The 25,742-nt window shown below is 37.9% G+C and overlaps 3 protein-coding genes across 5 annotated transcripts; all 3 read left to right on the forward strand.

The window, feature by feature from the left end:
• Nucleotides 1-800: 800 nt before the first annotated feature.
• Nucleotides 801-11,546, forward strand: LOC108136227. Of its 2 annotated transcripts, none has more exons than XM_017257248.2 (6): nucleotides 801-993; nucleotides 3,427-3,657; nucleotides 4,037-5,334; nucleotides 5,395-5,539; nucleotides 8,149-8,508; nucleotides 8,824-11,546. In XM_017257248.2, the coding sequence occupies exons 2-6, from the start codon at nucleotides 3,469-3,471 to the stop codon at nucleotides 9,211-9,213; spliced, it is 2,382 nt and encodes a 793-aa protein (XP_017112737.1). In that variant the 5' UTR covers nucleotides 801-993; nucleotides 3,427-3,468; the 3' UTR covers nucleotides 9,214-11,546. The 2 variants fall into 2 exon arrangements, with proteins under 2 accessions (XP_017112737.1, XP_017112738.1); XM_017257249.2 differs by having other exon boundaries at nucleotides 5,401-5,539.
• Nucleotides 11,547-11,626: 80 nt separating this feature from the next.
• Nucleotides 11,627-14,452, forward strand: LOC108136230. The gene is given in 6 exon segments (XM_017257254.2): nucleotides 11,627-11,677; nucleotides 12,115-12,218; nucleotides 12,220-12,288; nucleotides 12,327-12,366; nucleotides 12,368-12,920; nucleotides 14,037-14,452. Coding segments are annotated over 6 exon segments (1,137 nt in total). The 3' UTR covers nucleotides 14,357-14,452.
• A 389-nt stretch (nucleotides 14,453-14,841) lies between these two features.
• LOC108136228 (alanine aminotransferase 1) lies at nucleotides 14,842-25,698 on the forward strand. 2 transcript variants are annotated; one of them, XM_017257250.2, is made up of 7 exons: nucleotides 14,842-14,872; nucleotides 18,255-18,498; nucleotides 18,796-18,940; nucleotides 22,635-22,724; nucleotides 23,134-23,396; nucleotides 24,070-24,893; nucleotides 25,347-25,698. In XM_017257250.2, the coding sequence occupies exons 1-7, from the start codon at nucleotides 14,857-14,859 to the stop codon at nucleotides 25,493-25,495; spliced, it is 1,731 nt and encodes a 576-aa protein (XP_017112739.1). In that variant the 5' UTR covers nucleotides 14,842-14,856; the 3' UTR covers nucleotides 25,496-25,698. The 2 variants fall into 2 exon arrangements, with proteins under 2 accessions (XP_017112739.1, XP_017112740.1); XM_017257251.2 differs by lacking the exon at nucleotides 14,842-14,872 and adding an exon at nucleotides 15,159-15,383.
• The last annotated feature ends 44 nt before the right edge of the window (nucleotides 25,699-25,742 follow it).

The following is a 25,742-nucleotide window of genomic DNA, read 5'->3' on the forward strand; positions in this document are numbered from 1 at the left end:
ATTTTTTAAATAGCTACTAGTTTTTCAATAAAATATATTATTACTATTAGCGAGACATCATGTGTGTTTTTGTATTTAAGTTGATTTTATATGGTAATTATAACCAAAACCATTGTGCATGAATTATTCGCAATTTTGCATTTAAAACTGTAAATAGTCTTTTTGTTGATAATAACAATATAATATTGATTAAGTGAACATTTGTATTTAACACTGTAAGTGCGTTGATTTTCCGACGATAAAATAAATAAAGTAGAACTTGAGAATATGCATTAAATTTGTCGTGAAATGTTATTTATTATTAAAGTTTATTTCTTAAAAGCATTACATAGTGCAATATTTTATTTTTTCAATTTTACACTTATTTAATAAAGTGTAATCTATATTGAAAAGTTTGCTTTATACTTTTTCTTTAAACTTTGATATTATTTAGATAATCAACAACTTACTATATAAACAATTTTTGCGTGGTGAGTTGCATTTATTTGGGACTTCGCATCACCCATTTATGGTTAATTTATTGTATTTTTTATAGTTAGATTATAGAATGCCCGAGTGCTTTTGACCTGCTATATTATTATGGCGTTCAATGCCATAAACATCCCTTATGGCACGCGCTTGTCCCAAAACGGAAAATGGGACGAAATCAAGCTTTGAACCAAAGATTTTAACCGAAGCTTTTTTTCAAAAACAAAGCTTAAAGTGCAGAAAAAAGGAAATTTCGAGGAGAGAGTGCAATTTGCGGAAAGTGGACCAAAGTTGTTGCTGTTTTGCCAGTTTTCTCCCAGTTGGCCGCGAGTTTTGGCACCGAACGGTCTACGAAAATGAGCGAATTTTCCGCCCGCACTTCCGCTTCCTGCTCTTCCTCTTTCCGGAGCGCTGCTGCTTGTTGTTATTTATTTTATTGTTAAACATCAAAGTGCTACAACATTGCTTGATGCAAGTGGCCATAGAGCATCGAATACTTTTAATCTAAAACTAGCAAAAAATCAGGTGAGTGCTTGCTCTTCTTTTTTGGTTTTGGAAAACTACAAGAAAACCCAGGAAAATTCAAATGAGCTGCGATTGTGCGTCTGAGTGTGAGTGTTTGCTCTAGATTTTTGGCCTTTTATCTCGGGCCTCCATCTCCTGCACTTCCACATTTTTGATTACTTTGGCTTTCGCCTGCTTTTCACTCTCCCTTTCACAGTAAAAACTTTTTGATTTCTGTTTTTCTTTCTTTGCTTTCTAGCAAAATAAAAAAATTGCTAAGGGCTACAGTTGTCTCTCGCTGACGTGACTAGCGTTAATTTTTCAGTTTGTCCCATTTTTGAGGCCGCAAAAAGAGGTCACTAGCCCTCTTGCTTATTGGCTAATGCGGGACGACACTTTCAGGCCCAATCTACTGTATATATATATATATATATGTATATATAGTAGAGTGTAGTATAGTATAGTATATATATATATATCAGACATCGGAGGGCTGCAGCAACAAAAGACAGAGCAAAGCCAGTGGAATGACCTCGCAGTAGGTTAATGAAAAGTGACACTTCTGCTGGCTGCTGCCGGGCTAAAAGTTCTCCTCGACCACGAAGATGTGTTACCAACTTGGCACTACACTGGCCAGAATTTAATAGCCGTTTAAGCTTGAAAATACTTACAATTTCACTGAAAAGAATGGTCCTTATTCACAATTATTTTATAAAGTCACATTTGTATTCCCTTAACATGAAATGAAAATTAAATGTTTTAAGCTAAATTCTGTCCTAAAAGCTAGCATACATATTACCATTTTTATTGAAATACATTTTCATTTTAACACAATATTTTACATATTATGATATCTAAGAATAAGTAGTACAAATGTTCTTAAATATTTTATTTAGCTTATTCGTATAGCTTTTCGATAATGTTTTTAATATTTTTAGTCTTATTTCTGACGAAAAGATCTACCAGGATTATTGCTTTATTTTTTAGTGTAGGCTACGAGTGTGAGCGTCAAATTAAGCGCTCATTACACTAGTTATTTACAGGGTGTGCACAAGGTACTCAGGTAAGTATGCGCTCTTGCCAACTTTAGCTACTTTAATGGGCCGAAATATGCACTACAGGGTATCAAATGGGCGACTCTCCGCCCTCGCACTTAAATGTAATGCATTTACGGCGAGGCATGTAGTTAAAGCGATTTAATGCCCAGCTCAATGAACTGGATGCGATGCAGCGTGTCATTAGTGGGCAAATTAATGCGGATAGTAAATGGGAAAAATATAGATGTACATACCAAGGCTTAGCAAACACTTTCATTTAATGTACTTGCAAAATAAAGTGACACCATACTATGTTGAAATTCTTATTACATTATAAAACCTGTTGCTATAATATTATTATGAATTTTTAAATATTTATTATTTTGTCTAAAAATTAAAAATCAGGTCAAATAATATTTTATAAAGTCATTTAATAGGGACTAAGTTAATATTTTATTGAGGGTAGTATATGTGCATATAAGTATATTTTTATTGTTTAAGCTTAAAGGCCAACAAGATTTCTGAAACACTATCGTACAAAACAATATTTTGTAAGTCGAAGATTTTGTCGTGTTCGGCTTATTCAGATTTGACTGTAATCCGTCATAAGTCCCAGGTCCCAAGTTACCTAAGCTCCTTTCGTGACCGACGACGTCGGTTCAGAGCGGATGATAACATGGATGATAAAGAGTTTGGACGAGAGGGCTGTCATTGAAAGTGATCTATTGTCATAGGGCCCCCTTTTCCATTTTCCCCACCATTTCCCATCACCTCTGTCGGTCGCCTCCGCTTTGAAGTGGCAATGCTGCGTCTTCGGTTACAAATTCAATTGAAAAACTGTCAAAGTTTGTGATTGAGAACGAGAACAAGCACCTGTCCCCGCCCCCCAAAAACAAAAAAAAAGCGCCCCACGTCCACAATGATGAGGCAAATTGCTCAGTGTAAAGCGATGCGAGATGAAAGTGTTTTCGAAATATCTAAAATACCAGTCCCACCTCTCGCCATCGTCATCGGCTTCCAATGAAAACATTTGGGTTTTATTTTCGTTTTTAGAGGCAAATAAACTGCGGAAAGATGAGTCATTTTGTTATCTACTCTAGTTGTTCAGGCAATAAAAGAAAATGCACTTTGATTGGTAATTTTGAAAAATGTAAAACTGTTGTAGCTTTCGAACCAAAACAGTAAGATAAATATTGGATCCGAAAAGAAATTAATTTTTCATCCGATTTAAAATTTTTAGTTCAAAAAATTTGTTCTTCCATGTTATGATTGCTTGATGATTTAGAATTTGGGGACTCATTTTCAATTAAAAGGATTTATATTTAAAATATTGGCGAAAAGTTAAAAATTAGAGAGATTTCTGTTATAATTTTAAGAGGAGTGTATATTAAACATTGATTTCCCTCCCTTCCCGCAGGAAAACAAAGAAATGTATGAGAATTGGTAGTGAGACACGGAGATGATGAGTTTCACCATTACGTTGGCGCTACTGCTAGTGGCGGTTCTGATCCTGGGCATCCTGTTCGCCTGCCACTGTCTTGGTCCGAGGGCCGCCAACTGGATGCGGATGCGGTCCAGCAAGGAGGAGAAGATCGGGTTGTCCAACCACAAGCAGAAGCTCTTCCATGCCAATGGCTATATGGCAAGTGTAAGTGTTGTGGTCCTTATCATAAACTAATACATAATAATACTGACAGATTAGTAACTATCAGATGAAGAAAAAATGTAGCTTTATTATTCTTATTTTAAACAACACATTTCTGAGCTAAATATAAGAATAGGAATTTAGTTTTGATATTACCTATAAAGGAGGCGATAAGTATGAAACTATATATTTTAATTGAAAGAAGTTCGGTGGATTTATTTCGAGGTTCATTAGTGATTTCAATGGCAGCTAACAATAATTGATATTGAAATAGATATGTACTTATCATAAGAATAATTTTTAGTCCCAAAAGACTTGGGTAAATGTTTTCTATATAATAAGATAGATAGATTTAATGATATAATCCACTTACCACTGGCAGATTCAATCCGGATCGGAGTTCCTGCTGAGCACCAGCGGCAGCTTCAAGCGCTTCGACACCATCGACAAGGAGGACTTCAACCGCTCGCAGCAGACGCACCTGCTCCTGATGAACGGCTGCGGAGGCGGAGGAGGAGCGGTGTCGATAACCGGAAGCTCCAGCGTCCTGGAGAAGACCACGCCCATGTGGAACCCGCCCTCGGGGCACATTTACATTCCGCCACCGCCGGTTCGACCGGCTCCCACTCCGAATGGCAAAACGGTGACCTTCTCCTTTAGCCAGGTGAACGAGGTCACCGAGGTGACCTCAGCCGACCAGGAACGTCGCTCTTGCCTGCGTCTGAATGGTGGATCTGTGGGTGGATTTAAGAATGGATCCAATGGTGGCTCTGTGGGAGGCTCCAAAGACGCATCTATGGGTGGCTCAATGGGCGGTGTGCTGCCCCAGCCACTGGAGGCACCACCTCCGGCCAGGCTCTCCTCCTCCGTGACCGTGAATTTATCGGGCACGGCCATACCAAGACCCATTGCCAAGCGACAGGTGTCCTTGCAGCAGGGCATCAATCAGGAAAAGACCCTGGTGACCCCGTCTCTGGAGAGTGAGAGGAAAACGCCAGCTCTAAAACGGAGAAACTCCAGCACCAATCCCTTTCTGTGCGAGTCCACGGAACAGGTGCCCCTTTCGGATCCTCTAAATGCATCTGTTACTACAAATACTACCACTCCGACAATGGCAACGGCAACGGCCACGGCAACGGAAACCCCCAATGCCAATGGCAATCCCTTTGTGGAAAGCCACAGTCTGTCCAGCAGACTGCTGAAAATGCACAACACCACGAATCCTTTTACTGGACTCACGCAACGCGTAAAGGGACCGCACCTCCTCCAAAAGACCATTTCCGAGGACTATCTCTTCCGGAAATTCAATTCCGGTGTCAATGGTCACAGTTCCATGGCCAATGGCAATGGGCTCAATCATGTCCACGGACATGGCAATGGCAATGGAAATGGCAACGGCACCTGGTCCTTTGGACGCTCCCTGCTGCGACAGGACTCCACTTTGAGTTTGGGCATGGGCATGGGCATGGGATTGGGTTTGGGCAGGCGGAACAGCTCACAAATCTCGCTGGACTCTGGCTCGGGATCGGGATCGGTGGTGGGTTCGATGGACGGCATCCATTTGGAAAGAGCCGTCTCCTGTGATTCGGTCACCTCGGATTCGACCTTGTTCCTGGATCAATTGGATCAGCCCTACACTCAGATAACTGGCTACCTGTGCATTGGCCTCAACTACGATAAGTAAGCTAAGAAACACACCTTTTTAATTTAATATCCTAAAGATGTTGCACATTCTCAAAGGAACAGCATTAGCAATGAGGGCATGGAACTGACTGTTAGTGTCCTGGAGGCCAAGGGACTCATTTGTCCCTTCAGCGTCGAGTCTCTGGACACATTTGTGCGCATCTACTTGGTGCCCGATCATCCCGGTGCCATGCAAACCAAGGTGAGAGCTGTTCGAAAAGTTATTTAACAACTTTTTTACTAACTTTAGCAAAGACAAGTTACAAATTGGCATGGAAAATATATTTTAAGGAGCAGAAAATACTTAAATTAAAAGCAATTTAATTTTTTTTTCACATATCTCGAAAAACCTAAAAAAAGCACCTAAAAAATCAGTTTTTGTATCAAGGCCCTGGAAAACAATGGTCAAAAGATGGAATGTCATATATTGTTGGATTCGTTATAAAATTTTCAGTTTTTCAAATTTTGGCAAAAAACGAATTTATAAAAAATTCAAAAATAGGCCATTTTTGAAAATACGACTTTGAAAAATCGTTTTTATATTAAAACAAAATAAAATTTTTAATAACTCGATCGGAATGGATTTTATAGGTCGCGATCTGTACAAAACTGTTACCGGTTTGGCTATGCGTCTTATTTTGGTCGAGTTACAACAAAAAGACTCTTTGGATATGATTAATTTTCTTATTTCTCCAAAAACACAAAAATACCGTTTAAAAATCAGTTTTTGAATAAAAAGCCTGTCAGAAGTTGGAGTGTCATGCATCGTTGGATTCGTCATAAAATTTCCAATCAAATGGCATTTACAGCTAAAATTTTTCCAGGTTTTCAAATTTTGGCAAAAAATGATGATGTACCCCCTTATCAAAAATGCGAAAATTGACCATTTTTAAAAAAACGACTTTAAAAATCGTGTTTTTATATCAACACCAACTGAATTGCTTGTATTTCGATCGGGATGGATTTTATAGGTCACCAGCTGTAAAAAACATTCACTTTTATGGCTATGCGTCTTATTTTGGCCAAGTTACAACAAAAAGACTTTTAGGAAATGCTTTATTTTCTTATTTTGCCAAAAACCCAAAAATACCGTTTAAAAATCAGTTTTTGAATAAAAAGCCTGGGAAATAATTGTCAGAAGCTGGAGTGTCATGCATCGTTGGATTCGTCATAAAATTTCCAATCAAATGGCATTTACAGCTAAAATTTTTCCAGGTTTTCAAATTTTGGCAAAAAATGATGATGTACCCCCTTATCAAAAATGCGAAAATTGGCCATTTTTAAAAAAAACGACTTTAAAAATCGTGTTTTTATATCAACACCAACTGAATTGCTTGTATTTCGATCGGGTTGGATTTTATAGGTCCCCAGCTGTAAAAAACAGTCACTTTTATGGCTATGCGTCTTATTTTGGCCAAGTTACAACAAAAAGACTTTTAGGAAATGCTTTATTTTCTTATTTTGCCAAAAACCCAAAAATACCGTTTAAAAATCAGTTTTTGAATAAAAAGCCTGGGAAATAATTGTCAGAAGCTGGAGTGTCATGCATCGTTGGATTCGTCATAAAATTTCCAATCAAATGGCATTTACAGCTAAAATTTTTCCAGGTTTTCAAATTTTGGCAAAAAATGATGATGTACCCCCTTATCAAAAATGCGAAAATTGGCCATTTTAAAAAAAAACGACTTTAAAAATCGTGTTTTTATATCAAAACAAACTGAATTGTTTGTATTTCGATCGGGATGGATTTTATAGGTCACCAGCTGTAAAAAACATTCACTTTTATGGCTATGCGTCTTATTTTGGCCAAGTTACAACAAAAAGACTTTTAGGAAATGCTTTATTTTCTTTTTTTGCCAAAAACACAAAAATACCGTTTAAAAATCAGTTTTTGAATAAAAAGCCTGGGAAATAATTGTCAGAAGTTGGAGTGTCATGCATCGTTGGATTCGTCATAAAATTTCCAATCAAATGGCATTCACAGCTAAAATTTTTCCAGGTTTTCAAATTTTGGCAAAAAATGATGATGTACCCCCTTATCAAAAATGCGAAAATTGACCATTTTTAAAAAAACGACTTTAAAAATCGTTTTTTATATCAAAACAAACTGAATTGTTTGTATTTCGATTGGGATGGATTTTATAGGTCCCCAGCTGTAAAAAACAGTCACTGTTATGACCATGCGTCTTGTTTTGGACAAGTTACAACAAAAAGACTTTAAGGAAATGCTTTGTATTCTTATTTCGCCAAAAACACAAAAATACCGTTTAAAAATCAGTTTTTGAATAAAAAACCTGGGAAATAATTGTCAGAAGTTGGAGTTTCATGCATCGTTGGATTCGTCATAAAATTTCCAATCAAATGGCATTCACAGCTAAAATTTTTCCAGGTTTTCAAATTTTGGCAAAAAATGATGATGTACCCCCTTATCAAAAATGCGAAAATTGGCCATTATTAAAAAATCGGCTTTAAAAAATCTTTTTTTATATCGAAACAATTTTTTTTTTGTAAATCGATCGGGACTGTTTTTATAGGTCACCAGCTGTACAAAACAGTCACTGGTTTGGCTATGCTTAAAAAAAATCATAAATTTGAACAAGATACAACAAATAAGTCTTTAAACCTTTTTTTTTTTAACAAATCTTAATAATTTCTGGGAAGTAGTGGTCAACAGTTTATTTATATGTTACAAATGTATTGCTTAAACCGACAAACTACGTTTTCCTTAATTAAGAAGTTATTGAAAAGATTTATTTCATATTTTCAAAGTATGCTTTTTAAACCGTAACTCCATTTGATAATCCAAACAAGGTGGTAAGGGCGGCGCTAACACCCAGCTACAACGAGAGCTTCAACTTCTGGCTGCAGAAGCGGCAGGCGCGCCACTCGCTGTGGTTTCACCTGTACCACAACGGCCCCGCCCACACACTGATCGGGGAGGCGGAGATGGAGATCGGGGAGCTGCCACGCCCCATCACCACGTGGATCCCGCTCTCGGATTCGCGCAAGTGCAATGCGCGCTGGGGCGAGCTTATGTTCTCGCTGAGCTACCTGCCCACGGCGGAGCGTCTGACCATCGTGGTGGTGAAGGCCCGGAATCTGAAGCTGGACGCGGACCAGCCGGTGGATCTGCCGGAGTCCATGGACACGGTGAACAGCATCTTTGTCAAGGTGGGTTCGCTCATTCATATGAATAAGGTCATAAATAAGGCAAAGGTCGGTAGTTTTTTCTTAATCAATTGAATTTTCTATTAAATATTTTACTTTGATTTCATATTTTAAACACTTTTAAAAGAATGAAAAAACTTTTGAAATTAAAAACAGCATTTTAAATTTTGAATTTTTTTTTAGATAAATATAAATGGTATTATTTCAGCAACTCTAATAGAATAATAGCTTTGAACACATACAATAAATTTCAGCAAGGCTATTGGTTAAGTTTAAATAGGACAGCAATTTGATTTATATTTTGCCTTCTGCCAACAGGTCTACCTGATGGACAACGATCGCAAGGTGCTGAAGAAGCGCACCTCGCTGAAGCGCAAGGACCGCAGTCCGATCTTCAACGAGTCGATGATCTTCAGTGTGCCGCCACCCAGTCTGACCACCACCCAACTGAGAGTCACCGTCTTCGGGGTGACGGCGGCGGGCGGGGTGATGGCCCTGGGCCACATCGTGGCCGGCAGCTGCGCGGTGGGCAAGGGCCTGCGCCACTGGCACCAGATGCTCTCCTCGCTGAGGAAACCGGTGGCCATGTGGCACGTCCTGCGGCGAGCGGTCAATCAGCCGATTTTCACGGGCGGCGCCGAGGCGGTGGTGGCCGCCATGCAAAACACGCTCCAACGGAGCACCGCCAAGCGGAACAGCATCGTCTAAAGATCACAGATCGCCGATCGCCGGTCACCGATCACCGATCACACCGGCGGCACTGGCTCATGGAAATTTTCCACTTCGTTGGCAAACCAAAATTTACCGCCTTTTAGTTGAAAAAACCCCTTTTCAAAAGGAGATCAAACGAGAAAGGAAACCAACTTCGGCAGGCCGATGTTTCTATACCCTTGCAGATACTACAAAAATTAAATACTCTTTAAAATTTACTATATTTCGATTATGAATTTCGAACAAAATGAAACTATGTCGAATTTCCGCTGAATTTTTTCATTTCTTAAGAAGCTATACGATAACGTGTAGTTTTAATAAATCTATAACTTTCGTTTTCATTTTGTTTCATTTATAAAGTTTTAAAATTTAGAGGCTAGATCGACTTTTCTAGAAAAATAAATATACTCTATAGAGTCGGAATCCTGACTGCGTTGCAAACTTCGCAAAGAAATCATTATGCCATCTGCAAGGGTATAAAAATAAGAAGGGGAAAAATAGAAAACCTTGTGGAAAATTGCATTTACCACACTTTAGCCATGAGACTTTCTTACTTTTCTACAGCTTACCCACAACCAAACGAGTATTATTATAGATGGCCGTGTAATCTAAAAGTCTTTAAATCTAAAAAAAACCCGCACCAAAGGACAAACGAGCCTATTGACTAGTTATATATACCAATATTGTCGCGCACTTATTGTTATGTAAAGATTTATATCGAAGAGATGTACATTCTATCTGGATGTCTGGTAGATTCAGACTCCATCAGAGTAACGCACTTGTTGAAATTTGTCGCATACAACAAGCGAAATATTTGGAGAACTTTGGGGTTTTCCTATGCAAAAAAAACTATATTATTATTATTAGAATTGAAGATACTTTCTAGAGGAATTTCACATTAACATTAGAATAGTTTTTTTTTAAGACAAAAACCAGAAAGGAATTTTCCTACATTTTAATGCTCAAAATTAGTCATATATTTTGAGATCATCTGCCACTTGGGTTCTCAAGTTTCCCACTCTAATGTAATCCTACTCCCTGGGTTTTTTATTGTTTGCTTTGCTTCGGGAAATCTTAATGATATCAAAATATGAGAGATACCAAGGTTATACAATTATTTCGCGAGCTGTATGATATAGTTTAGCGACCAGTGAGCCTGTTAAATTATAACTCTATAGATTGATCGTCGTTTGGCAATCAATCGTTGTTGAATTTGAAGCCCAATCGAAATCGAAATTCGAAATTGAGAAAATCAAAGAAATGGAAATATTGAAACTGAGAAAATCGAAAATCGAGAAGCGGTGAGCCCTTTAAGCATTGTGATATGATAAAATAGCAAATGAAGTGAATTCAGAGTGCGTCTGTGTCAGGAGCGAAGAATCGTATCGAAGGAAATCAGAAATCAAAAAGTATTTACGATAGTTACATTCCGTAGTCGAGATGTATGAAATAGTATTATATATAATGTTTGTACTTTTGTGATTTGCGTTCGTTCGAATTTTTGTAGAGCCGCGTGTTTTATAATTAGATTTAGTTGGTTCAAGGATCAAACTTTTAAAGGGGGAAAACAGATGATATATACACAACACAATACGGACACATTTCGATTTCCGTTTAGAGAGCGTTTTTTGAACAGTTAAGGACAATAACTTTGCAAGCATTTATGATTCAGTGTAAATCAAGTAATTATAATTATCGAAGATTAATCAAAGATTGTCCGCTTGTTAAAACATCGTAGATAACAATAGAACGCACTCGGATACACATAGTCCTTTTTCAAGTCGCACCTGTATTTTGACCAAACCAAACGAATCGGAAACCTGGCACACTTCTAGCTGAAGCTTTAATCTACGAACTCCTCTAATAGAAGTCACTCACCTTTTGGAATCGCACTTACTTAATGGATATATACAGCGGGACAGTGGGTTTCACAATTGTAAAGAGTTATTTAATTTGAGGGCAAGAATTCCAAATTTATCACCCTTAATGGTGAGTTCGATTACATATCTTCATTTAAAGCTGGCTGACAATCGCCTAAATTGGCTATAATATTTCCAAAATTTTAAAGTCCAACTGTCTGATACTAGTGAAACGCACTGTTCCAGAAAATATATATGTAATATATATACATATATAGAGAAGGCATTTAAAAGGCATCAAAATGAAAAGTCCTGCCCCAAAACACTTATTAGAATATAAACCGCTGAGAATTTTTTTCTTTTTTTACTACTGTTTGTTAGCTAAACTAATGAAGCGATAATGTTAAACTCATGTTGAATTTGTATTTATACGGAAATATATATATATATGTATGTGCTATATAAAATAATGCTACAAATTGTTATACAATATATACAATTGAGTCAAATAAACGAATAAAGATATTAATGGAAGACATCCAGAAATCAATATGCACTTTGACGAAATACAGAGTCCAAACAAAGATATGCGGATGGGAAAAGTACAGTCAAACATCTTTAAATCGAACCACCCCGATCAGAGAATATTAAGCCCATTTCATACGGATTTTCAGGTAGCTTTATCTTGAAATGAATATCTATTAAAAAATAAGATGAGTAAAAAAAAAAACAAAACAGGAAAATTTATAAAACTGCAGTAACAGCTAAAGAAAAAGAAAAAATAAATAAAATAAATTCAGAAAAGAGTTTTATCACTATTAGATGATAATATTACCTAAAATATAGGAATATTAAGCACTCAAAAGGTTGTTTTTTTATAATATAATATTTATATATTATATTATACTATTAATCCAAAGCAACTCCTTTAGAATTTATACAATGTTGGTTGAGTTTAGGTACTTAGTCCTGTAGCAGAATGTATCTTTCGGATGCTGATGCGAGACATCTGTGCGGCGATTGGGTCGTCTAAATTTAGAGCCAGCGATTAGCAGCCAATGGCAAGCGAGGGACCGATACGTATCCCGTACGTATACCTCGAATATCTTGTATATCTCATATAGCTCGTATATTTAGGATCCCCCGACTGAAGCCCCGACTGAGACCACTTGACGCTGCCAGACTGTCTGACGGCGACAAGTAGCTGCGGTTGATGGCTGTTAGCTGTTGGCCCGTCGTCCAGTTTCAGTTTCAGTGCTTAAATGTTCGCGCCCCGGTCCGCATCCTTTTCAGTCGATCGGCGAGTCAGGATGAGCAAGGACATAAGTGTTAGTAAAGGTGCTGGCGGTGCTAGTAATAGTACTAGAACTAGTACTAGTTCTAGTCAGCGGGAACGAAGGCTTTTGAGGACACCCAAGTGCGCCAGGTGTCGCAATCACGGCGTCATTTCCTGTGTCAAAGGTCACAAGCGGCTGTGCCGATGGCGCGAGTGCTGCTGCCCCAATTGCCAGCTGGTGGTGGATCGCCAGCGTGTGATGGCCGCCCAGGTGGCCCTGCGACGCCAACAGACCATGGAGGCTTTGGGAGCCTTGGGGGCCACCACCTGCTCCGCTTCAAAATGCGAGAAATCGGGACTGGCCGCCGCAGTGGGCACCGCCTCCAGCAGCGAGGGCGAGGATTCAATCAGCTCCACATCACCGCCGCCATCCGCTCGTCTATCCTCCGCATCCGCATCCGCATCCTCCTCCGCCACCCGACAAGCTCTGATGGCTCAAAAGAGGATCTACAAGCAACGATTGCGCAGTTTGCAACAGTCAACGCTCCACATAACGGCCGCTATGGAAGGTTAGTTGACATAAACTTAAATTAAGACGCCAAGAATCCCCAACTCTAACCCTCAAACTTCCCCATAAAAGACTTATTTTTTTATTTTATTATTTTCCAATTCATTCATTTAAATAAAAAAATGTCCTCAATTACAACCTTGATATTTGGTTAAAAATATTTAAATTTAAAACTAAATTTTTTTTTAAATGGATCATTAAAAAAGTAGTAAAGTAGATGGTCCAGCTGAAATGATAACTACAGCCCCTACTCCCCCGACTTTTCTCTGGTTGTCCATGCGGTGCCAGACTGTCTGGCCCGTCCGTAATCGGAGATCTTGGTTTTGGATCTCGTCCGTAGACGTGGACAGGAAATGACTATGACTGATGCTGATGCACAACAACACTGGCAACAATAACAATAGCAATAGCAATTATTCGACGACTGACGAAAAACAATTGAAATCGGATGCCTCGAAATGTGTGTGTACGCACATTTTCCAATCACTTGAGGGAGTCGCATTCGTCGCATTCGTCGCATTCGGTAAACTGATACGTGACCAAAAACGGAAAAACCTCTTCGGGTAAAGAAATGAAAATGTGGCAACAGCAATTGACTTCTTTGGGTTTTCCATCTGGTTTCCGAATAAGTGGCGATCCCGAATCCCAAATCCCGATTCCGATCCTCAACGATAGGTGCCAGACTGTCTGGGAACGCGACGCGTGTCTCGGATTACTCAATGTTAATGGGTCCAATCTCGAACGAATCGCGGCAATTTGTAGTGATAACGCCCATCCCTGTAACTGTTACACTGATAAAAAGAATGGAAGAGTATATACAATATACAATATATCAATTATATACAAAATCATAATATAAAATGCAATGCACATAAAACGACATGATTTAATATTAAAAGATTTGCTTTGATGTGGAATATATTATTTATTTAATATGCATTACATTTCAATTTAATATGGATTCAATTTTTAATTACATTTTTATATATAAAACCTGTTTCGAATCAATTTTTATATAATTGAAAACGAAATATATTTAACTTGACTATGAAATACTAGGATTTACTACTATTTTACCAGTGTACTAATTTTGGACTATTTTTTCCCTTTTTTTTAGAGTACAAACAGCGATTTCCCACGTTCAGCTCACCATTGATGGAGCGCATGCGCAAACGACGAGCGTTCGCCGATCCGGAACTGAATTATGCCATGGAGGCGACGCTGGGCGGGAACGCTTTGTACTTCGCCACCGTTGCCGCGGCAGCGGTTCATCACGAGCAGCCCATATATCACCCGATGCCACCGACGATCCCGCCCTCGAATCCGCCCACGTATGCACATGCCTCTATGAACACACCCTTTGCCTCCGCAGCCGCCACCGAAAAGAAGCCCAAGCTGAGCTTCTCCATCGAATCCATCATGGGCATCAGCACGTAGCCAAGGTTCAAGAGCTCAAGAGGGTATATCCATCATTCTATCCTCCTCCATCTAAAATACACTCTGTACATAGCCCTAGAATAAGACGACATTTTTTTTGACTAGCCCCATAAGTTTCGAGTGAAATAAAACAATGGAAAATGTTTTGAATTAAAAGCCTAGTATTTTTATTCTTTTAAATCAATTCCATTATCCAAAAATATAAAAACTAACTACATTTTTATTTGACAAAAACGTATTAGACTCCAGAGAAAAACATTTTTGAAGACCAAAGTATGCCTTAGTTTAAAAGTATAGAAATTTGTTTTAAATAATTCAGACCAGGATCGACACTTTACAAACAAAAACACCTTGGAAATTGGGAAAATCGGAGATGCAAAATTAACACCTGGAATCCGTGGACCCTGCTTTAATGGACACCTAACTCTGGGACAAAACTTTGGAATACATTTTTGGATTTACATTACAATTATCTTTTTTTATTAAAAAGGACGACAGTGATGTTAAAAAATAGGGGTTTGTCAAAACAACACATTAATATTATTTCTGAAAAAAATAATTGAAATAATTAACATTTCTGCATTGTTAAATCTGCCCAAAAATGTGTAATTTCCGCTATGGCAGTCTTTAGGGAAAATATTCAAGGAAATAAGTCCGTTATTTTTCAAAAAATCTTGAGAGCTTTCCAGAACGGCAAATACGGTCATCAAGCGATCTATCGCGGTCTATCGAAAGCCCCCAAGGCGCCAGGGCTGCAGACGTGATATTTTTAAAATCTAATCGCTGACCGCTTCATCGTGACTTCGCCACACGCCGTTTCCGCGCGGTGCAACAATAAGAAAAACATCTAGTCGGTACATCAACTGAAAACAACAACTGAAAATATTGCCAGCACTTCGGTTTCGATTTCAGTTTCAATTCAGTTGTTTAATTGCGGCTAACGGCCAAGCAGCTTAAATTTTCCGATTCGTTTCTGATTGGAATTCGCTCGCATACGCATACACACACACACACACAGATTTATTAGGTATATATGTTTATTAATAAGTTTATGCAAGTTTCTTTGGGATCACAACAAACGCCGTTAGATAATCGCCACGCCCACTTAGATAGCGCCCACCAAGGTGAACCCATAAAAAAGTGCAGCGAAAAATCGATTTTACGCTCTTGAACTACATAAATATATATATAAATGCCTTTGTGTGTATATATATAAGCACCGTGGCCGAGAAATTCTAATTGGGAGCGCCGAGGAAGTGACAGTGAAAGTAATTTGTGCGCCCAGAAAAAAAGGAATGTACAGAGTAGTACTCTGATTTTGTTTATCGTTTTGCGTGTTTCTTAATTGAATTGCGTGCCGCGTTTTTCTTTTACCAATTTGTGCGGCGTTAACAGCTGTTTAGCGAGCCAATTAGCACTTAACAATACAACCCCCCACCCCAACCATCAATTATATATACTTTTGTTATTTTGTTTGCTACGTGTCAATCGAGTTACAATATAATTCACTTGTTCTCGTCGGTTGGAAACGACTTCATCCGGATGGCCAGTGTTTCTAATTGGAATCCTTATCTTTACTATCTTATCCAGTTGGGATGTCTGATAATCCACAATGCGGGGGGTTAAAAGTGCGGAACAGGGGGTTAAACCATGGAGCAAAGTGCGCCAAGTCCACATAATATAGTTTTTTTTTGTTTTAAAGCTTGTTGCATAAGGCAGTTTGTTGTCAAAACAAATCACAAACAAAAGGGGTACAGTTCAAACCTATGGCGATGAACAGTGATTCTCAAATGTTTTGTACGCACAAAAAAAAAAGTCATTTAAAACTTAATTGAAGATAAATATACGTGGTTTAACCCTTTTTACTTTAAAAACGACTGTTAAACTGTTTAGAACATTTTTTTTAATAGACCAATTTAATTCTACTTTATTCTTTTCAATAACTTAATATTGCCGAAAATAAGCAACAATATAAGCTTTCAAATATTATTTTGGGTTATAAATGTTCAAGATAGTTAATAGTTCTTTCGTAAAATATACCATAATAAGATATTATTTAGAAAGTTATCTAATTTGTTGTATATAAATTAGATAGTATATTAAAAGTAAACGAGTATTTACGGTAGAACTTAGTCGGTGATGTCTGTTCAAATGTTTGTCCACCTCTTTCGATCGCAAAATTGGACTACACTCCCTCTTTTTTCTTTCCCTTGTCTTCTATTCCAGTAAATCCGCAACCGGTTTAAAGAAATCGAACAAAACGACTTACCAACGAGTTTGGCTTGGACTTGAATAAACAAATTTGTTTTTATATACCACCAATATATATATATATAGAACAGCATATGTTTTTCGGGCCATTTAGTACGTTTTTAATTTCTAAAAATTCGCTGTCGCTAAAAAGAAAGCAAACAATATGCGGCTGATTGACGCTTGATTTGAGTGCGAAAAAAAATAGAGTGTTGAGGTTGAGGTTGAGGTAAGCGATTTCTGGTCATTGTCATGTTTCTAAAAGATTCTTTGTCCATCTTTTGTTATATTTTTGCATTACGCAATAAGCGCCCCAAAGTGCAAACATTTTGAAACGTGAAAATTATTATACATATTAAATTGAAAGATGAGGAATCGTAAGCTGCGACTGGGACGTCACTGATAAGCTCGGCTAATTTAGCTCAAAGTCAAAAGTACGCTTGACTGATAGGGGCAACCAATGAGTCCCGTCTGATTTTATGGAGAAATTGAGCTATTAAATCATATACATAATGCCAGAGTAAATAGCCAAAAAATCCGTTGACTTGCCTCTGAAAAAACTTCCACAGCGATAAGGTGTTTTTTTTTTTAAATAGTACCGTAAAGTTATTGTTATTAAAAAACCTATTACAATAACACATTTTATTTTTAATTTTAAATCAAATACATAAATAAGAACTTAATATTTTAAAAGTTTAAAGTTTTATTTAAAAGTGAAAAGAAATATCTGGTTTTGTAATGATATGATTTCAAATTTATGTATATATCAACAAAAAAGAAAGATATGTTTGTTAAAAGTCATTTTTTTATTGGAAAAGAATAATATTATTTTTTACTTACTTTCGATGCAATTGTTTTATTACTAGATGTTTGTAAAATGAGTCAAATTTAATTGGCAATTAAAATAGATTTTTTTCAAATTCAAATAAGATATGTTTAGCTGCATTTCAAAAGATCGCGCCCAAGTGCAGCAACTGGGTTTGCCTACCAACTAAATGCCCACTCAGCTCAGAATTGAAATGTTAAATTTCCAGCAGTCGTAAATATATACTCTCTAGCTTTAAAAACATACATGTATAATCAAAACTCCAATAAATAAAATATAGCCCATTGATTAGCCCTAAAATGTTACTGATAATTGGCTTCACACAATGATAAGACCCAAAGGTATTGCACAAAAAGAAAAACTTATATAAGTTTATCAATTTTATGAATTTTGATAAATAAATGGGCCTGATAGCCATATTTTACTCGATAAATATTGATGTGGTTTTTTAATTTGTACTAAAATCGTATTTATTATACTGAAATGTCTATATTGTTGCAGATGCTCTTCTATGAAGACATATATTTTTTTTTTTCTTATTTAAATAAATTCACTTAAAAAAAAAAAAAATCCATTTTTTTCACTTGCTTACTTGAATGTTTCTTGATATTTATACTGAATTTTCTGACGGTGTTGTGATAACAGCTGTTCCACCGAATTCGCCGCCCTTATAATTGTGAGCTCGACTCTTATACACGCGCACACCCTCAGTTCTTCTCCAGCTTCCTCTTCCACTTTTTAGTGTGCTTATGTTTTGCCATTTAAGCGCTGGCTGTTTTAATAACTTATTTACTGACTGAATTTTATTTAAAATTTTTGCAGAAATAATGAGCCGAATGCTAATTAAGCCCGCTGCGGCGACAGTTTCAGCCGCCTTGCAGCAACAACAGCAACGTCAGCAGCAACAATATGTGATTCGCCGCTGGAAATCGTTCCTGCAAAACAATAGCAACAATGGCAGTCGCCGTGCGGCGAAAGCGGCGACGTCGACGTCGGCAGCAGCGGCAGCGACGCAACAGCGACACGGCAAAAGCGGCAATTTCATTCAACCGTTAGAAGTCCGCCGGTTAGTAGGTGTTTTGTTAACTTTCCTATTTTGTATTTAAGATATTTTCCTAACAAACGATGATTTAACAGAGGAATGTTGTAAGGGGGCAGCGCTGCAGCAGTGGGAAAGCAGAGTAGAGATGGAAAAACATCGATATTGCCCCGCCAAACATCGATGAAACCTTTTTAAAAAATCGTTTCGTCGATGTTGGGCACTAATGTTTATTCACTTCTCCCGTTAGTCGCTCGCTAAACAAAATTCGCTCGCTAAAAAAAAATATTAAGTGCTTTAATTTTGAATCCGAATTTTTTTTAGTTCGTTCTCAACCAGCCAGAAAATGCCGTCGTCGTCGAAATCACTGAAGCTGGATAACATAAATCCCAACTTTATTGCCATGGAATATGCGGTTCGCGGTCCTTTGGTTATTCGCGCTGGAGAAATCGAAAAGGAACTGGAAAAGGTGAGTTCCAAACGTGATCAAAAGTAATCCAAAAGTGAATCAAAAGTAGTTCCCTTGTAATGCCAAACAAAGCGCTAAATGCGACGCCATTATCCAGCGTTTTATTCCCCTTTGGTTCCCCCAATTTGATAGCAACTCAAAGCCCGCATTTTAATGTCTAAGCACGCTATATCTTTATATATAAGCATTTGTGCCAGTGTCTGTGTTTGTTTTGGATGTGTTGTGCCGCCTCGCTTTGCCGCCCTTTTTTATTCATTTGTTTTACGCTCGAATGGGCGAGACCGCCACGCCAAATCATTTACCTCGTATTCCCTCCCTTTCAAGGACACCTGTTAGAAAATCTACCACGAAAATAAGTAATTAAAGTCTTGCTAAAAAAATAGTATGAGAAACACATGTAGAATGGTTACAGAAAGTAAATATTCTATTGGTTCGTGAAATAGTATTATATTTGTCACGAGTAGCTTAAGAGAACATTTTTAAACCCCTTCTGAGAAGAAATAGCAGTCATTCCAAAGGTTTTATTATTTCCGTAAGCAACACAAAAGTAAACAAAAACATTACAAAATTCGTTGGTCATTCGTCGTTCACCTCTTCAAATAAATATAGATCTTGATTTTCTTTATTTTTCTCTTATACTTTGATTTAGCAATAAGACAACGACTTTAAATAAATCATTTTATTTTGTTATTCACTATTTAAGGCACTTAAGGCAACAAAATTGTCAAGGTTTTTTCTTGTTCATAGAAACAATATCTTTATTTAACTACAAATGCTCTATATTTTCTACAAAAAAAGGTTGCGAAGCTTTCGAAAGTAATCCAAAAAGACCTGGGCAATTTTAATCTGCCGGCCATATAATTATCGAAACTTATCTAAAACGAAATATATTCCTTAAATGGCTGCAAATAAAATGCCGAAAATTTAAGAAGTGAACTTTGAGTTAAGGAAATTAAACTTTTGGGGCAAAGTAAACAAGTCAATAAAGTAATTACTTTAAGTATTGCTCTCTAGAGTGAATGATGTGTCTCTAGGAGGTCGTCAAATGCAGCTTACCCGTATTGTCATCTTAAAGCCGAGTTTTTTTTCCCTCATTTTCCTTAACGAGTCATGGTTTTAATTGCTTATGAATGTTTGTAATTATTCCACATTACGTATCTTAGACTCTCTTGGACTCTAATTAAAGTAGAGGAGTACCGTGACACAATTTAAGTTCACTGAACGACCTTCAACTTGGCTTACATAAGTGCGGAAATTGTGGGTGGGTCGGATTCTGAGGACTCTTTGTTATCACTGTGTGAAAGTGAAAAATCAAAACAAAGGCCCAACATGCGCATGAGCTATGGGAAATATGTTGTACACACGTTTTCTTTCGCCTTTTTCTTCTCTTCGACCTTTGCTGACCCGCAGGCGTATGTACTTCTCGTTCATGTAGGAATATAAATCGCATTTAAGTCCATTGTTGGCCCCGCTGACTTTCCACATTCTGTGTGTTTTAATGCCACTGACAGCCAGTTGATTTTCCCTCAGTTTCCCGCTGCGATTGATTTCCTTATCCGCACGACTGAATCTGAATCTTGTGTGTTGTGTTCCATCTGCGTTTTATCAAATTCCTCCACTTGTGCACTTTGGCAATATTCCAAAAAGTCATCATCTGACAGCAACAGACATTCTTATCAGATATATTGGTTCAACTTTCTTTTGTTCTTAAAAAAAGTTTCAATTTTAAGTATGAAAATCCTAATATGTATTATTTCAGGTGTTGTATGTATGTATCATTCACATAATAATTATTATCTTCGGAAGCTAAACTATATTTCCCCTTACACTTATTTTCAGTTTGTGCACACTTCCATTTGACATTAGAACTCGCTAGCCTAATCGCTATAGCATATTATTATTATTTAGGCTCGTTCAGCGATAATGTCTGGGTTGCCAACGCCTGTATACAAGACCGCTATAATTATACGACTCTACCTGTGCGAGTATATGTATACATACATATGTATATAGTTATCAATTATATTGGCACTTAGCACAAAAAGTTTGTTTACAACGATTTCAAGTGCGAAATGTTCGAAGGGTATAAGCAAGAAAATATGAGAAAAGAGAGAATCTGAAAAAATTCTAGAAGTACATGCAGCGGTGATCAACTACAATGAATGTATGTAGGTATATCCACATAATTCTAACTCCTTAACTACGTTTCAAATCGATCATTAAGTGTGAACTTAGTTTAAAACCTTTGCAGTTGGTCTAGTTAAAATATTTCCCCCTCTGTTAGCCAAATAGGTCCACTTTATTGCGATAGAACCTGATACCATAGATATTTCCATGTGTGATACAAACACATGATTGTGGGTGCAATCCATTTGCCTCGACTTGGCAACGCTTTTATCAGTAATTTTCGAAATTGAAAAAAGAAATAATTAACTAGATTCGATAAGGTGGCGCGATGGCCGTGTGAACACGTTTACACGGGGAGAACTTTGCGAAGAATGCTCTTGTGCTCAATTTGTGAATTCCTTAATTTTCCAATAACTACTTTGTCAGTCACACACACACACCACCAAATACCCAATGACGTCAATTGGAAGCGATGAAGCTCGCTTACAAGGCGCAATTTCCATTATTTAGCCGCAAAACCCACAATATCGAGGTCCCTCCATTGTAATACATTATGTAGCAAATTGACCATTCTAGCGTGGTAAAATGGAACCCGAGACGACGGGGTCTTTAATGAATGCAACTTGCATGTGCCCGGCAAACTGTGTGTTAAACTTACACAGTTGACAGTTTCCAACAGCAAATTACTGTGTGCCCTACCCCATATAGGGGGTATAGTGAACCCGATTTGGAGTAGGAATAGTACTGGGTATTCTCTGAATTCTTATCCAATTTTAACTACTGCACTTTAATCAACATTGATACTTTTAAAACTAGGAAAATAAATTAATAGCAAATAACCCAAATTACCTAAAGCTCCTTTTCTTCACAAAATCACTAGATCCTATTTTATAATTTGTATAAATTTTTTTTTTTTAACACAGTTTTTGCTTTTGTATCCGCAACGAATTTATTTTACAGTAAAAATGATAACTCAGACAAATTATTTCCTTAATTCTAATAACACGAAAACTGGTATTCAGATAGTTATATAGTTGGCATATTTATGCATCAGCAAAAACTGACTTTATTTTTTTAATTTTTATTTCCAACTTCAACCAAAATCTAAAAAAAACTACAATATTTGCTTAACTCTTGATGGCACATTAGTGATAAACTACTAATTGGAATTGTTAATCCATTGATTAATTTGGGTTGATTCAAATGTTTTATGCGTTTAAGTTCTTTCTCTTCAATTATGGGTGATTCTAATTTCCATTTAGTAACTATCCCGAATACACCAGCACTACAATTTAATCTTTGATGGCACATGAGTGATACAAAATTAATTGGAATTTCAGCTCAATCGATTACTCTGACCCAATTGCAAATATTCCATGCGGTTGAAAGTGTTTGTGTGTGTCCAATTAGAGGGCCACAATTACACTTCAGAGTAATTTGCATAGTGAAAACCACAAATTAGAGGCTTATTTGATCCGCCATCATAATTCAATTTGCGGGCGACCAACAGACCAACATAGTAAACAATGTGTAATTTACCTTCCGTTTCGAATGAATTTGATTGCAGGGTGCCAAGAAGCCCTTCGACCAGGTGATCCGTGCCAACATTGGAGATTGCCATGCCATGGGCCAGCAGCCATTGACCTTCCTGCGACAGGTGAGTTGGATTGGATAGTCCTTTGATTGATTTTTTTACCTTTGCAGTGAAGGAGACATTGTAAAGTATATGTATGTGTTCTAGATCAGTCTATGTTGCCTTATCCGTCCGTATATCCATCTGTCCGATACTACGCAATCTTGTTTCTCAGTTTCCCAGAAGTTTCTGTCTATTCTAGTCGGAACGAGACGGATTGAAAGATCAAATAGTAATAACTATTATATTGGATATTATATATTAAATTATCCAAGATATATTAATAATTTACCTTTACAAAATTTTATAATCGGTCAACGGTATAAGAAATACGACATTATGAAATCTGGAAGGGTATATAAACTTCGGCTTGCCGACGTTTGTTTTCTTTCTTCTTAGATTTAATCGATGTTATTTTATTTTACTTGTTTAGCTGCTGGCGCTGACCTTTGAGTCTCGTCTGCTCGATTCACCCGATTACCCGGAGGACGTGAAGAAGCGCGCCTGTGCCATTCTGGACGGCTGCCAGGGTCAGTCGGTGGGCTCCTATACGGACTCCGCCGGACTGGAGGTGGTCCGTCGCCAGGTGGCCAAGTACATCGAGAAGCGGGACGGCGGCATCGCCAGCGATTGGCAAAACATCTACCTCACCGGCGGCGCTTCTCCCGGCATCAAGAGCATTCTCGCCATGATCAAGTATGCCGCAAATTCCGGGAAACATTTCTTTATTGCAGTAGATAAGGCTTGCCTTTCTGGAGCTATGTACATATTATATAATGCCAGAGATATGGCCTATATATCTCTTTATTTTTTTGGGCAAAAGTGCTTCAGTTTAAGCATGCAAAACTTCTGAAAGAAGGTAGCAGAGATAAATATTTTTATGGTATAGTTGAATTCTATACAAGTTTTTTTTTTTTTTTTTAAATAGGTTAAATACTGTGCTACAAAAATATGGTTTTTGTAAGTTTAAGATTTAATTTTATGGTTTTAAAGCTACAGAAATCGTAAATAACTTTAACTGTCATATTTGGCAGCAAGTATCTTAGGAAGTTTATTTTAGTTTTACAGATCAATAAATTATTGAAATAAGGCAAAGTCTTTAATAGTACCGAGATGGTTTAAGTGGTTCATTTAAATGCTTTTAACATAAGGCATGGAGATTTCATTTGAAAAAAAAGCTTTGTGGGTCTAAAATTAAATTATTATAAAGCAAAATTAACTTGTTCTTCAGATATTTTTATATAGATTCATATATTGATTTAAGATTGATTTTTACTTATTTATTTATTCGCCTTGAGACTATATAAGACAATTTATAAAATAGACTGTTTATTTGTTGAATCCAAATTAAATCAGTTGGTTGTTTCAGCTCCGAGGTGGATGGCAAGGCTCCGGGAGTGATGGTGCCCATTCCGCAGTACCCCCTGTACTCGGCCACCATCTCCGAGTACGGCATGACCAAGGTGGACTACTACCTGGAAGAGGAGACCGGCTGGAGTCTGGGCAGGAAGGAGCTGCAGCGCTCCTTTGACGAGGCCAAGAAGACGTGCAATCCACGTGCCCTGGTCGTGATCAATCCGGGCAATCCCACCGGCCAGGTGCTGACCCGCGAGAACATCGAGGAAATCATCAAGTTCGCCCACGACAACAAGGTGCTGCTGCTGGCCGACGAGGTGTACCAGGACAACGTGTACGACAAGAACTCCAAGTTCTGGTCGTTCAAGAAGGTGGCCTACGAGATGGGCGAGCCGTACCGCAGCCTCGAGCTGTGCAGCTTCCTGTCCACGTCGAAGGGCTTCCTGGGCGAGTGCGGCATTCGCGGCGGCTACATGGAGGTGCTCAACCTGGACCCCCAGGTCAAGGCCATGCTGACCAAGTCGATAACGGCGGCGCTCTGCAGCACCACCGCCGGCCAGGTGGCGGTCAGTGCCCTGGTCAATCCGCCCCAACCCGGCGAGCCCTCCTACGAGCTGTTCAAGCAGGAGCGCGACGGCATCCTCGCCGCCCTGAAGGAGCGGGCCGAGCTCGTCCACAAGACGCTTAGCAGCTTCGAGGGCTACAAGGTGAATCCCGTGCAGGGGGCCATGTACGTCTTCCCCCAGATCGAGATCCCGCCCAAGGCCGTCGAGGCCGCCAAGGCCAAGGGCATGGCCCCCGATGTTTTCTACGCATTTGAGCTGCTCGAGACGAGCGGTAAGTTTCATTTATAAACATATACAGCTGCGCGGTCAAAATAATAGTAGTTCTTTAGTTTGGAAGCTAATACCATAAACTAAGTAAGGGAAATATACAAATCTGCATTTAACATAGGTATATATAAAACATTAAGACATTTATAAAATAGATTTTTAAAAACATTTATTTTTTTAGTTAACTCTAAAAAGAAACATGTATTAAAAACATTTTTATTTCAATAATAAGTGCAGTTGAACGAGATTTTATAATTCATTTTCCTAAAATTTTTATAAAATCATTTAGTACAGTACCTTAAAAAGTAAAATTTAAGAAATTACTATCAATTATAAATATTCTTGAATACTCAAACAGGTACTATTACTACTACTACTACTATTTTTTTGACCGTAATTGTAAATATTGCCCTTTACTTTACCAGTGTCTAATTCTTGGGTTCTTTCTCCTCCACAGGCATTTGCATTGTTCCTGGCAGCGGATTTGGCCAAAAGCCCGGCACCTGGCATTTCCGCAGCACGATTCTTCCGCAGACGGACAAGCTGAAGCTGATGATGGAGAAGTTCCGTGTGTTCCACGCCGATTTCATGAAGAAGTACAAGTAGACGTCTCCCTGCGCCACGCCCACCACCCGTCCCCCGAACCCCCTACCCCTGTGTTAAAAGTGTCGATCCTCCGGCTTAGGATTAAAATATAAAACTCCCTATTTGTTTTTTTTTTATCTTTGTTACTGTGTCATAACTGAATGCTTCTTTAATCTGCTTTATATATGAAATATATAAATATATAAACTGTGTACAACTTTTAAGTCCCCCTGAATTGTATCCCTGTCCTGCGCAGCTATAATATCTA

This window comes from Drosophila elegans, unplaced genomic scaffold (assembly GCF_018152505.1).
Source record: "Drosophila elegans isolate 14027-0461.03 unplaced genomic scaffold, ASM1815250v1 contig_149, whole genome shotgun sequence".
NCBI classification, from domain to species: Eukaryota; Metazoa; Arthropoda; class Insecta; order Diptera; family Drosophilidae; genus Drosophila; species Drosophila elegans.